The sequence below is a fragment of the Leuciscus leuciscus genome (genome assembly GCF_965113295.1).
Source record: "Leuciscus leuciscus genome assembly, chromosome: 1".
In the NCBI taxonomy this organism is placed as follows: Eukaryota; Metazoa; Chordata; class Actinopteri; order Cypriniformes; family Leuciscidae; genus Leuciscus; species Leuciscus leuciscus.
Window position 1 is genome coordinate 16,977,612 of NC_138725.1, and position 12,103 is coordinate 16,989,714.

At 37.0% G+C, this 12,103-nt stretch overlaps 2 protein-coding genes and 1 long non-coding RNA gene across 3 annotated transcripts in view; 2 read left to right on the forward strand and 1 right to left on the reverse strand.

Annotated features, from left to right (window-relative positions):
- The first annotated feature begins 848 nt into the window (after nt 1–848).
- On the forward strand, nt 849–1,160 carry LOC309503889. The gene is made up of 2 exons (XR_014207922.1): nt 849–1,005; nt 1,116–1,160. It is a non-coding gene; the product is annotated as an uncharacterized lncRNA (long non-coding RNA).
- A 2,441-nt stretch (nt 1,161–3,601) lies between these two features.
- On the forward strand, nt 3,602–5,374 carry LOC309502359 (uncharacterized protein). Its single transcript, XM_082174746.1, has 4 exons — nt 3,602–3,814; nt 3,914–4,144; nt 4,817–4,944; nt 5,031–5,374. Exons 1-4 carry the CDS (start codon nt 3,691–3,693, stop codon nt 5,142–5,144), a joined length of 597 nt encoding a protein of 198 aa, XP_082030872.1. The 5' UTR covers nt 3,602–3,690; the 3' UTR covers nt 5,145–5,374.
- Nucleotides 5,375–6,542: 1,168 nt separating this feature from the next.
- Nucleotides 6,543–12,103, reverse strand: part of LOC309498623 (uncharacterized protein) — a 28,476-nt gene continuing 22,915 nt past the window's right edge. Inside the window, exons 4-8 of the mRNA XM_082169454.1 lie at nt 9,270–9,365; nt 8,803–9,033; nt 8,702–8,724; nt 8,499–8,617; nt 6,543–8,159 (exon numbers count right to left, since the gene is read on the reverse strand). Of these exons, the coding sequence (XP_082025580.1) occupies nt 7,924–8,159; nt 8,499–8,617; nt 8,702–8,724; nt 8,803–9,033; nt 9,270–9,365 (705 nt within the window). The 3' untranslated portion in view covers nt 6,543–7,923. The remainder of the gene's footprint in view (nt 8,160–8,498; nt 8,618–8,701; nt 8,725–8,802; nt 9,034–9,269; nt 9,366–12,103) is intronic.

Genomic DNA, 12,103 nt, shown 5'->3' on the forward strand with positions numbered 1-12,103 from the left:
CAGTGTAGATCCGGAGAGGGGGATTTTCCTATTGACTGGACTAGATGTCTCTCAAGCTGTTACAATCTTTTTTTGGCAGTCTTAGATCTTTCCATGTCACTGAAAAAGTTGTCAGGCGCCGCCAGCAATATTGGTCATTTTCGCAAAATTTTAATGAGATTAAAACTTTGATCTTCACTTTTCATTTCACGTTTGTCTCTTATTTGGAATCTCACTTGTTTTACTGTTGCAGTCGCAGTCCTCTCTAGCAGTATATAATAGTTGTGTATGAGGTACAGAGCACAATCCAAGGATTGGCCCATGCTGGGTAAAGGCTTTTCTGGTAACAGCGATAGGTGAGGCTTATAAGAATCAGTTCGGGAATTAAAGTCTTTTTTTACAAATTAAAAGTCATGAAAATGTTTTCTCTGTGACTTATTGGTGAGATTACAAGTGCTAAATTTAAGTGATTCATTTTAACTTATTCAAATTTGGTTATATCATTCTCAGTGTCCGTTTTCAACTTGCTTTTTCTTTTTTTTTTTATAGTTCTTTTCACAATACATATGATTTTAAAGCAGCTTTACAGAACATGCATGTGTCTACATTAAAACTTAGTGATCTGTTATCAGAGGTGGCTGTGTCTAAGTTATATATTTCAGAAATGTATACGCCAGGGGTCGGCAAGTAACTTTGGCCGCGGGCCAATATTTTTTTTAGCCAGTAGATGGCGGGCCAGCTACACAGAGTAGGCCTATGGATACAAATTAAATACTTTTATATAGGCCTATAATCGCGGAATATGATGGGTCCGTCACCGTCCGTGGATCATTCATCATCAATCGTTTTTTCAAATTAAAACCAAAAATAAAAACGACTTGTTTTTCCATTATTTATTTCCTGAACTAAAATGAAAAAAACGAATAACAATGGGTTTTCTGATTTTCTGATTGTGCTCAGATCAAAAATAGAAAAAATGTATTACTGGATTAGACAAATTTTAATTTTGATTTTTAATTTAACACCGTAGGCATATATCAAGGAAATCATTTTAAACAGATCAAGTACTATTGTGGTAACAGATTACAGCCATTTTAATAAAGGTGTGAATAGCAATCATACTCATTCGCTTACAGTCCGACTTTTGAACTTTATTCCTTTTTTTTTTATTAATATTTATTCGGGACACACACATACACACCTAAGGTTTAAGGAGTTCTGCGCGGGACTGTTTTTTTTCTGTCCCGCTCCCACAAGGTTCTATTCAGCAACCGCTTAAAATACACTCGGTGTTCACCCGCTTTATTTCCCGACCTGACGGTTCCGCAAAATTTAGATCTCGTTTCCATAATCTCACATTCAAATGTCTCTAACGGCAAGAATGAGATTAAGTAGCCTATAATAAATGCTATACAAAAATTGTGTTCGTGTCAATATAAATATTAGGCTATTTTAACATTGTACTGTCAGCAGAGAAAAAAAAATTCCACAGAAAAAAAATTATTAAATATAAATAGCCTAACATAAATTAAATAGGACAAAGCCTATCACTCAAATTTCTAAGCAACATAAACAAAAATCATATTGCCCTTCTGACAAATGAAGTAGGCTATTTTCTGCCGAACTATTTCAAACATCCTTGCAAAAAAAGAATGTTGTTGACTGACAATGGTTTCAGTACCAAACAGCTCCTCAGAGCTAGGTGTACAGGTGGTCAGAATTAAGTGCGGATACGCTGTCAAAAGATGTCGGGAGTGGGCTATTGTCAGTCAGACCGCCCGCTCCGTCCAAAGTACACCAGAGTTCTGACCGCTACCGTCTTTTGACGTGCGAATGGACACAAAGTGGTCAAGCGTATAACTAGACGCGGCAGGCGCGAATTTGACGCGCTATTCGCCTCCAGTGTGAACGCACAGTTATAGGCTACTTTAAAATGTAATCCCGCGCCGCATGATTCCCTATGGGTGTTTCACACAGTATGTGGCGGTGAAATCGCCGCGCGACTACGGCTTTTCTCAAGTAGTGGAAGAGTTTTGTGCAGCATTTAGGACTTCCAAAATAATCCGGCGGGCCAGAAAATATTGCTGGCGGGCCAGTTTTGGCCCGCGGGCCGCCAGTTGTCGTTCCCTGGTATACGCAAATCACGCAGTTAGCTAACAATGCATTCATTTATACAGAGTATTAATTTAAGGTAGAAACAATGCAAATAAAGAGTACATGTTGTTAATAAGAGTATAAAGAAAATGTTTGCATTGGTGCTTTTTTAAAAAAGAGTCCGTAAAAACAGTCAACAAACTGAAAAAATAAAACCAAAGGTTTTTTTCCAGTCATTTGCAATGTAATCTTGTTAAAATGAAACAATCTTGTTAAACAGGACATTCACAGACAGCACATTCTCTTTTGTCTTGTCACGCTTGAATGGTTTATTTGCGTGAATGTAAGGCAAGCCCAAGGGTGACAGTAAAAACGCATTATCCGTTAAATATTTTTAATGTTGTTTTTTTCCAGTGTGAATTTTCTGGTGCTCTTTCACTTCATCTTCTATAGTAAAGGACTTCTAGCACTGAAACTCACACCGCCGTGTCTTTTCTGCTGTAATATTACGAATGAATCTTCTCCTTTGTGTGAATCTTCAGGTGTTTCTTCAGGACTGACGCCCAATGAAACTGTTTACCGCACTGATCACAGTTAAATGGTCTTTCTCCAGAATGAGAAGCAGAAGTGATTTTAGAGTGAAAGCTGAGCCGCTTCTTCCCAGTGTGAACTTTTTTGGCTTCTGTTTTTCTTTTCTTGTTCACGTCCATCAGGTCTAATAAAAACACATTATCATTCGAACTGCTTTTGATACTGCTTTGACATTTTTGTAATAAATAAATTTTTTTGTGATTACACTTGTCTGTTATGTTTCTTTATAACTCTACATATTTTTTATAAATTATTATGGGTATGTTTAAATGTTGGAGTGGGCTTAGTGGCAAATTTTTAATGGTATATTGTTACTAAAAACGTAATTTTTCGTTACGTTTTTATTTTTTATATTCTCTTCAAAATGGTTATACTAAGGTTAACAATTTATCTATACAATTTTAATAATGTCTCTATGATAAAAAAATATTTGTAAATATTTTAAGTTTTTTTTTTTGCTGTAAATACGTAATAATTTTTATGTTTCAGCATCTATCCAAATGTAAGTAATACTTTTCCTCATAAATTATCTTTGGATATATTATAATGATTTCCTAATTCGGAATATGAGCATTATTTCGTAGGAGGACATTTTCAGGGCATTTGGCTGTTGAAAATATAACATTTAACGCCTCTCAAATGAAGGACCTTACTTGAATAAAGATACATTCATTTTGACGAACGCGATTGTACGAGAGAGTTATTAAAATGACCCAATCTTCCAATCACTATCAATAATAACCTGAACATTTCAACATGTTTCCCAACACCAGCCACGGTGAAAATGAGTGATTGTGTGGTGTAACATGCATTTGAACTGAAATAAATGAACACAAACAGATATTTCTGCGGTGAGTTGTAAAGTTCCTTTACGCATACATGTTCCTCAAAAACAGTTCCTTTCTGCATAAACACTGGCTACACAAACACAGATGAGGAACACAACACAGGAGAGAAACTGTTTGTTGGCATCTTGACACCGAAACTCTCTGAAAGTGTAAATGGAAATATAGAAAAACTTGGGAAATGTACAGAGAACATGCGAAAAGCATTGATAATATCTATGAAAATGTTGATGTTACAAGAGGTACATTTGAAAGAGAGACCGCGGACTGTAACGCAACGAGAATCCAGTCATCTGAACTCACAGGTACTGAGATTATTAAGAATACCTTTCATCACATACTGCTACTATTTACTACACGCTATTTGAAGTGATTGAAGAGTATAAGGATTTGTTGATCTCCAGGAGCTGACGGTGTGAAGACCAGAAGCTTCAGAGCAGTTGCTGTGTGTTTGATACTGCTGTGTGTTCTTTTGCTGACCGCAGTCATAGTGCTGTGTGTCACATTCATATCCAAGAACGACAACCTCACCAGTGAGAGAAACCAGCTCATATTCATCAATGAGAATCTGACGAGAGAGAGAGACCAGCTAAAGTGGGAGAAAAACTATCTTCAGATGAGTCTTGGTAACATGGGTGCGTATCTCTGGTCATTTTAGTAGATGCTACATAGCAGGAATATGATATGGTTAGTATTCATAAGCAGGTGTATTTCTAGTACACATAATATGGACCACATGAAAAGTTTCTACTAAATAAACCATAATGTAAAAAACATTTAAAGTGTAAAATGACGTGTACTTGCCATATAGTCTACTAGTTGTATGTGTATTCCTGTTGTGTTTGGTTTAAGTGACTTAAATACAAATAAATATAAATTAACCTATTTAAATTTAATTTAATTTAACTTAAATTTAATTTAATTTAACTTAAATTTAATTTAATTTAACTTAAATTTAATTTAATTTAACTTAAATTTAATTTAATTTAACTTAAATCTAATTTAAATTAACTTAAAAAGACATGCAAGTCAATTTTAAAATCCAAAGGAACAACTTGACCAATCTAATTTGGAAAACTGCTACATGTGATCATACAACTTGTTGGATATTTGCATAAGATGCTGTTAAATAGTAATTTCAAATGGCACAATAAAAGTAATTTCTTTGCACTAAGTGTAACTGATCAGAATAGACCAGTTCACAAAGATATTGGTGTAACTTAGTGTAAATAGACATTCTGTAACTTATTCAGCTTAGAGAAGATTGAAATAAAGAGCTAGTTGAACTGGTTGTGTTTATACTGTAGATGGATGGACTTTCTATCAGTCCAGTCTTTACTTCTTTTCCTCTGAGTCGAAGACCTGGAATGAGAGCAGAAGAGACTGTAGAGACAGAGGAGCAGATCTGGTCATCATAAACAACGGAAATGAACTAGTGAGTATGAAAGAGTTCATGTATATGTGCATTTAGCTGATATTGTCTGTTTATAGTATAAATGTGCTGTGGTGTAACATTCCTAGGAGTTTGTTAACAAGAGTGTATTCTGGACTGGTAATGTTGGAGTCTGGATTGGTCTGAGTCAAGTGGAGGGCAAATGGAAATGGGTTGATGGCAGCGCACTGAACTCTAGGTGAGAAATCACTGAACTGATTATTATCTAATAAATGATTCTCACTGCCAGTATCATATCACACAGCAAGCAGCACTGAACATCTAATGTTGATCTGTAGTTTCAGGTTCTTGAAGTCTCCAGGTGGATATATAGGACAGAACTGTGTTCAAAGTGCTAATTCATTGTGGTATTCTTATTTATGTGATCGTATTTCTAGATGGATATGTGAGAAGAAGAATATTTTACCCCCTGCACTGCCCTATAAACATAACGCAACCTTTTAAAATACAAATTTAACATTAACTTACTTTTATTGAATTGCTGATGAAATTTAAATATATTTCAGTATAGGACTATTTAGTACTTGACAAACACATATCCTTGATTAATTAGCCTATTATTGGACAACTCTTTGTTTTATGTTTATTCTGTAATAAACTATATTTAAACAAACAAAAATCTTTGCTTTGAATACACATACATTCTTTATTAATAATAATTCAAAAAGTATTCTCTCTTTCTCTCTCTCTCTCTCTCTCTATGTATATATATATATATATATATATATATATATATATAGCTCATTGCATTGTGTTTTAGGGTTTAAGGAAATTTCTGTAAAATATAAAAATAATATATTTTAGAAAATATATATTTTTTTAAATCATGGTAATATTTTATATGAATTTATATTAATATGTTCATATTGTATATATTTTATGCACTTTTCTTTGAGTGCAATTATTCTGCTTGTGGCTGTCACAGTGCTGTATATAAAGTTCACAAAATAAAATAACAAGATGCTGGAAAACTTAAAGAATTTGCAGGACCTGAAGTAGCAGGTCATCTGGGGAATATGCATTCGGACTACTCTGTTGGTGTACTGTTTTTCTCATACTATATTACAGAGAAGTATTTGATTTCGGACCCAGCATGTGAACAGAATGTCAAATCATCTAGTTACCATGATGGCAAAAGAATAGCAGGAACAGAACAAAGGAAAAACAGGAACCAATAAAATACTACCTTAAAGTCCATGAAAGTGAAACTTAAGACGACACAGACATACTAAAGAAACCAAACTAAAAACCAGAACTGCTGCTGATAAACTGCAGCGTGAACAACAGCGTGCGATGTCTCATTGCAAAATGAACTCGAATCAGACGTGTGTTTTTTGAAGATTTTTTACGCCCAATCACAATACCCTCAACGATTACCAATTCACCTGCTCATTGTGGAAATGAGTTGGATAATATAACTTGGATAATCTTTTCACTTTTTTTTTTCTGCCTCTGTGCCAACTTTTTTGTAGTGTGTTGCAGCCAATTTGTTTATATTTACAAAATACAACTTTTCTTTGTACTTTGGACAGTTAAAAAAAAAGAGAATTAACAAATCCCAGATTGGGAATTTGATTGCATTTTACAGTATGTCCCAACTTTTCTGGAAATGGGGTTGTACAACAAAAATGAACTATCACTGAACTTACTTGAGCTGGACTATGACCCTATTTTCATCCAGATGTGCCGTACAGCTGAAACAAACTTTATTACTTTTGAAGTTATTATTAATTGCATTATTTTCCTGTATGGTGGCCAGGACTCTGAACGAAAAACAGAAAATTGAAAAGTGCAAATTCTTCTGCAAACTTCCAACTCCCTTACCCAATAGACCATGGCAGCGCCTGGGTGTAGATTTATGGGAGCTCAAAGAGAAAACACTACATTGTACTCTCGGACTATTACTCCAGATATTTTGGAAATCCTACTTACGCTTAACACAACAGCTGAACAAGTTCTCATCAAGCTCAAAGCAACACTTGCACGATTCGGCATCCCAGAAGTAGTCGTTTCGGATAATGAGCCGCAATTCAGGAGAAAAACATTCCAGTCATCGAGCCATGTGTTACATGTTTGAGCATGTAACTTCAAGATTGCATCATCCCTCGAGCAATGGACTTGCAGAACGAGCAGTCCACTCAGAAAAAGCCATCCTAACGCAAAAAGACTCAGTATCGCATCAACTGGAGTGAGCCTGGCAGAGCCTCTGATGGGACGGAGACTAAGGGATACATTTCCAACTCTGCACATGAAAATGATGAAGATTGCCTTTATTTTCAGCGACACGCCTATTCAGTTAAATAACTGGAAAAATTTACATTTGGCGTGAGTGCATTTTAATGGAACGTCACACTTCTAATAAAAATCTGAAATGTACTGAATTTCCTCTGTAAAAAAAGATTATTTAATTTAGTATTTGAAATAAACAATTAGGATGGAGAGCCCTTTTTTTTAGGATCGTTTCTTATTGTTGACGGTCATGTTGTAATGAAGCTATTGATGTTTTGAGTCAGTTGCTCTAGATGACCTCTAGATGTCAGTAAAGCTGCTAACAGGCACTGAGGAGTAATTCTACATTAGCAAGTGTTTATATAGATCAGTTTATTCATGTATTTTGGCTTCATTTTGATCTATTTTGTTGAGAGAAAAAAAAAACTATTTCATTACTTTCTCATGCCAAAACATTTAAGCTTTCACTATGAAAATGGCACTGAAATCACATCACATATATTATAAAAAATAAAATAAAAAAAACAGTTCGAGGGATTATCAATATTAGTTGATCTCGGTCTGAGATTTCAGTGAGTCTTGGTGGTTGTGAATGTGTGTAGATGTGTGTTAATCACTGTCATAGTCCAGATACACTCTTACAGGATCAAGCTTCTGATTATCAGAAACATTAGAAACTAAAGTCCATCCGTACTGATTATACCACACACTCCAGACATCAGTGATTTGAAGTCACGTCCCTTCCTCTGGTTTGATGCTGTAGTTACTCCAAGAGTCCTCTTTAATCTCCACATCCCAGCAGTGTGTTCTTGAGTTAAATCCCTCTGAACCCACAACACAGGGACCAAAGTTAAACCTCTCTGGATTACCAGGAACGGGTTTATTGTTCGCACTGTTTCTCAAACTGGTCCGATCATCAGACAGGACGAGATCTGGATTTGCAGTGTTTGGATCCAAAATCACAGGAGCTGATGAGACACAATCAACAGATGCTTTTATTCTGATCAAGAGAGAACCCAACACAGATTATTATGAATTATGACACTCGTTCTGTTGATCAAACACATCTGACACATTCCTCAGTTGTTATAGTAAAGATGCACTTGATAAACTGATATTGACACAATCAATCAAAACTGAATTGTAGAGATCTGCTTTATCACCCTAACTGTATATGTCAAGTTCTTTTCTTGTTTACGGCTCATTTTGGTGCTGTAGCTCATATGGTAATTCACACATAATGCTAAAATCTTTAACTCTCCACCCATCCATCATTTCCAGCTCTGATCTCCTGCAGTCAGACTCACTGTTTTGGACGATGTCCTGCATCTTCTTCCAGACTCTGAACGGCAGGTTGCCCAAGTATCGCGGCACATGAATCAAAGCTCCAGAAGGCATCTGTGGATCCGGCTGGGAGATCTGGACTCTGGAAGAACATTCAGGAGTCAGAACTGCAGTGCAATGGCAGTGGCAGAACCAGAGAGACCAGAGACAGGAGCAGATCACTCACCTTTCCATTGAGACTGGAAACTCCTGCAGAACAAACACACCCTTTATCATCAAGAACTCAAATCAATGAACCAATAATCAACCGATGATCTGAAATCAGACCTTCAGAAAACAGACATCATTGGCTTTCATCATCTCCTCCATGTCTCTGATTGTGTGTGAAAGAGCTGAGATGTGTGCGTTCATCTCCTCCAGCTTCTCCTTCATCATCTGCTTCTTCTGCTCCTCTTCCTCCCTCAGTGCAGTGACTGTAGCTTCTTCTTCATCTCTGAGAAACTGATGAAGCTTCTCAAACTGCTGTTTAATCTGACGCTCTGTGTGCTCGGCTTGAGACTGAAATCACATCGCATTCACTTCAATCATCTCAATCGACACACATCAACCCTTCACATCATTCATATTCAAGATAAACTTGGATACCCGACATATAACGGATTCAGAAGCAGATCGCTACTTGTCATTTACAGAAATAATAAACTGGAATTCATTATATCAAATATATCAAATCATAACTGTATAAAGTGATCCTACCGCTGTGATGAAATTGACTCTCGTTTCGGTTTCCTCACCTTGATGTGTTGAACTCTTTTCTCAAACTCTCCTTTCTTTTTTTCATTGCGTTGAAGTTTCTCTTGTAAGGACTTCAGTGCTGTATTGAGCTCCTCCTAGAATTAAACAAAGAATACATTAAAAATACATAAAACAACAGATTACAGTGAAGACAAGAAGATAAGACAATACAGTATTATGGTCACATAATGCTGTGAAAGTATTTGCCCCCATCTTGATTTCGGTTATTTTGGTAATCAAGTAATATACTCAAGCAAAAATTTATATTATTATTATTACATATAAAATAGTAATGAGGAAATAATAATTGGTTCAAACAAATAATCAAAAGCAAGTCACCATATGGTTTTCTTGAACAAAATAGTTAAAATACATAATATAATACAATATAAACAGCAGTGGCTCAGTGATTCATGTAGGTTGTCTACAAACCAGAAGGTTGGTGGTTCAATCCCTGGTTCCACCTGACCAAGTGTCGAGGTGTCCATGAGCAAGACACCTAACCCCAGCTGCTCCCGACGAGCTGGATGGCGCCTTGCATGGCTGACACCGCCATCGGTGTGTGAGTGAATGTGAGGCTATATGTAAAGTGCTTCGGTGGCCATAGGTCTGTGAAAGCGCTATATAAATGCAGTCCATTTACCATAAACAATATATGGTTGCACTTTATTTTAAGGTGTCATTGTTACAGTCTTGTATATTTAAGTACTGAGTACTATTAAAGGGATGGTTCGGAGTAAAATCAACTTAGGGTCCTTTGCACCATGACAGGAAGCCAGTGTATAGAGACCAAAGACAGAGTAATGTCTTCATGTTTTTTAATACTCATATTTATGATGGCAATTTGCATATACTCCAGAATGTTATGAAGAGTGATCAGATAAATTATAATTGCAAAGTCTCTCTTTGCCATGAAAATGAACTTAATCCCCAGAAAACATTTCCACTACATTTCAGCCCTGCCAAGGACCAGCTGACATCACGTCAGTGATTCTCTCGTTAACCCAGACGAGGACAAGGCTGGAGATCGCTCTATCATGCTGATTGAGTTGGAATAACAGACTGGAAGCTTTAAAAGGAGGTTGGTGCTTGAAATCATTGTTATTCCTCCGTTAACCATGGTTCCTGCAAGGCTTCAGGGCGCCCAAGAAAGTCCAGCAAGCGCCAGGACCAACTCCTACAGTTGATTAAGATGCGGGATTGGGGCAAAGATTGGGGTGTAGGAGTAAGGCGAAGACTTTCGGAGGATGACCTGGTGTCAAGAAGAGCAGAAAAGAAGCCACCTCTCTCCAGGAAAAAACATCAGGGACAGACTGATATTTTGCAAAAGGTACGGGGATTGGACTGCTGAAGACTGGGCTAAAGTCATTTTCTCTAATGAATCCCCTTTCCGATTGTGTCCGGAGAGGAAAATGTGAGCCCTACCATTAGTCCTGTGTCATGCCAAGAGTAAAGCATCCTAAGACCATTCATGTGTGGGGTTGCTTCTCAGCCAAGGTAGTGGGCTCACTCACAATTGTGCCACTGGATCAATTCAGTAGTGAAGAGTAACTTTTATCATCTCAGATCCATTGCGAAATTGAAAGTGTTTTTACCAGTAAAAGATCTGGAGACAGTGATTCATGCATTTATTCCCTCCAGGCTGGATTATTGTAACACACTGTACCTTGGTGTGGCCAAGTCCTCCTTATCCAACCTTCAATTGGTACAAAACGCTGTCGCCAGGCTTCTTACTGGAACTAGAAAGAGGGAACATGTTTCGCCTGTTCTGGCTTTGCTTCATTGGTTGCCGGTCAAATACCGTGTTAAGTTCAAGGTTTTGTTGTATGTGTATAAGGGATTAAATGGCCACTACATTACAGATGAAAATGAAATGTTCTAGGCCCTTAATGTCTTCAAACAGGTTGATGCTGACTGTGTCACGATCTCGCTTGAAGTTAAAAGGTCATCGTGTCTTTTCTGTTGCTGCTCCACATCTGGCTTTTGGTTCAATGTAATTAAATAAATTTGTGTGTATTCCTGTGTTTATGTATTTTATGGTCTAAAGTTGTTAGATTGTACAGCACTTTGGTCAGCAGTAGCAGTGGCTGTTTTAAATGTGCTCTAGAAATAAAAGTGCCTTGCCTAAGAACACAGCCATGAATAAAGAATGGTACAAAAACATCCTCCGAGAGCAACTTTACCCAACCATCCAAGATCAGTTTAGTGACGAACAATGCCTATTCCAGCATGATGGAGCATCTTGCCCTAAGGCAAAAGTGATAAGTTAGTGGCATGGGGAACAAAAAACAAATTTTGGGTCCATGGCCAGGAAACTCCCAAGTCAAGTCAAGTCAAGTCAAGTTTATTTGTATAGCGCTTTTCACAATACAGATTGTATCAAAGCAGCTTCACAGTATTAAATTAAAATAATACAACAAAGTTTGTTTCAAGAGGAATTTATTGATTGATAAAATTAAATTAAATATCCCCAAAATATCCCCAACTGAGCAAGCCAAAGGCAACAGTGGCAAAGAACCGAAAATCTCCATCAAGTGACCTAATGGTGTCCTAAAACTCCATCAGGTGACCTAATGGAGAAAAAAAAAAACCTTGGGAGAACCCAGGCTCAGTCGGGGGCCAGTTCTCCTCTGGCATTTATGAGCTAGAGGCCGGATTGTAGTTTGAACTGTAGGATTATATGAATGCCTGGCTGAAGAGATGCGACTTTAATCTAGTTTTAAACTGGGAGAGCGAGTCTGAACAACGAACAGTATCAGGAAGACTATTCCAGAGTTTTGGAGCCAAATGTGAAAATGCTCTCCCAAGACCTTAATCCCACTGAGATCTTGTG

Excerpts from the sequence above, each read along its gene's own strand:
- LOC309502359 (XM_082174746.1), top strand. The coding sequence starts at position 3,691 with ATGTACAGAGAACATGCGAAAAGCATTGATAATATCTATGAAAATGTT. Across the intron at positions 3,815-3,913 it reads CCAGTCATCTGAACTCACAG|GAGCTGACGGTGTGAAGACC; the intron begins GTACTGAGATTA and ends GTTGATCTCCAG. Across the intron at positions 4,945-5,030 it reads TAAACAACGGAAATGAACTA|GAGTTTGTTAACAAGAGTGT; the intron begins GTGAGTATGAAA and ends TAACATTCCTAG.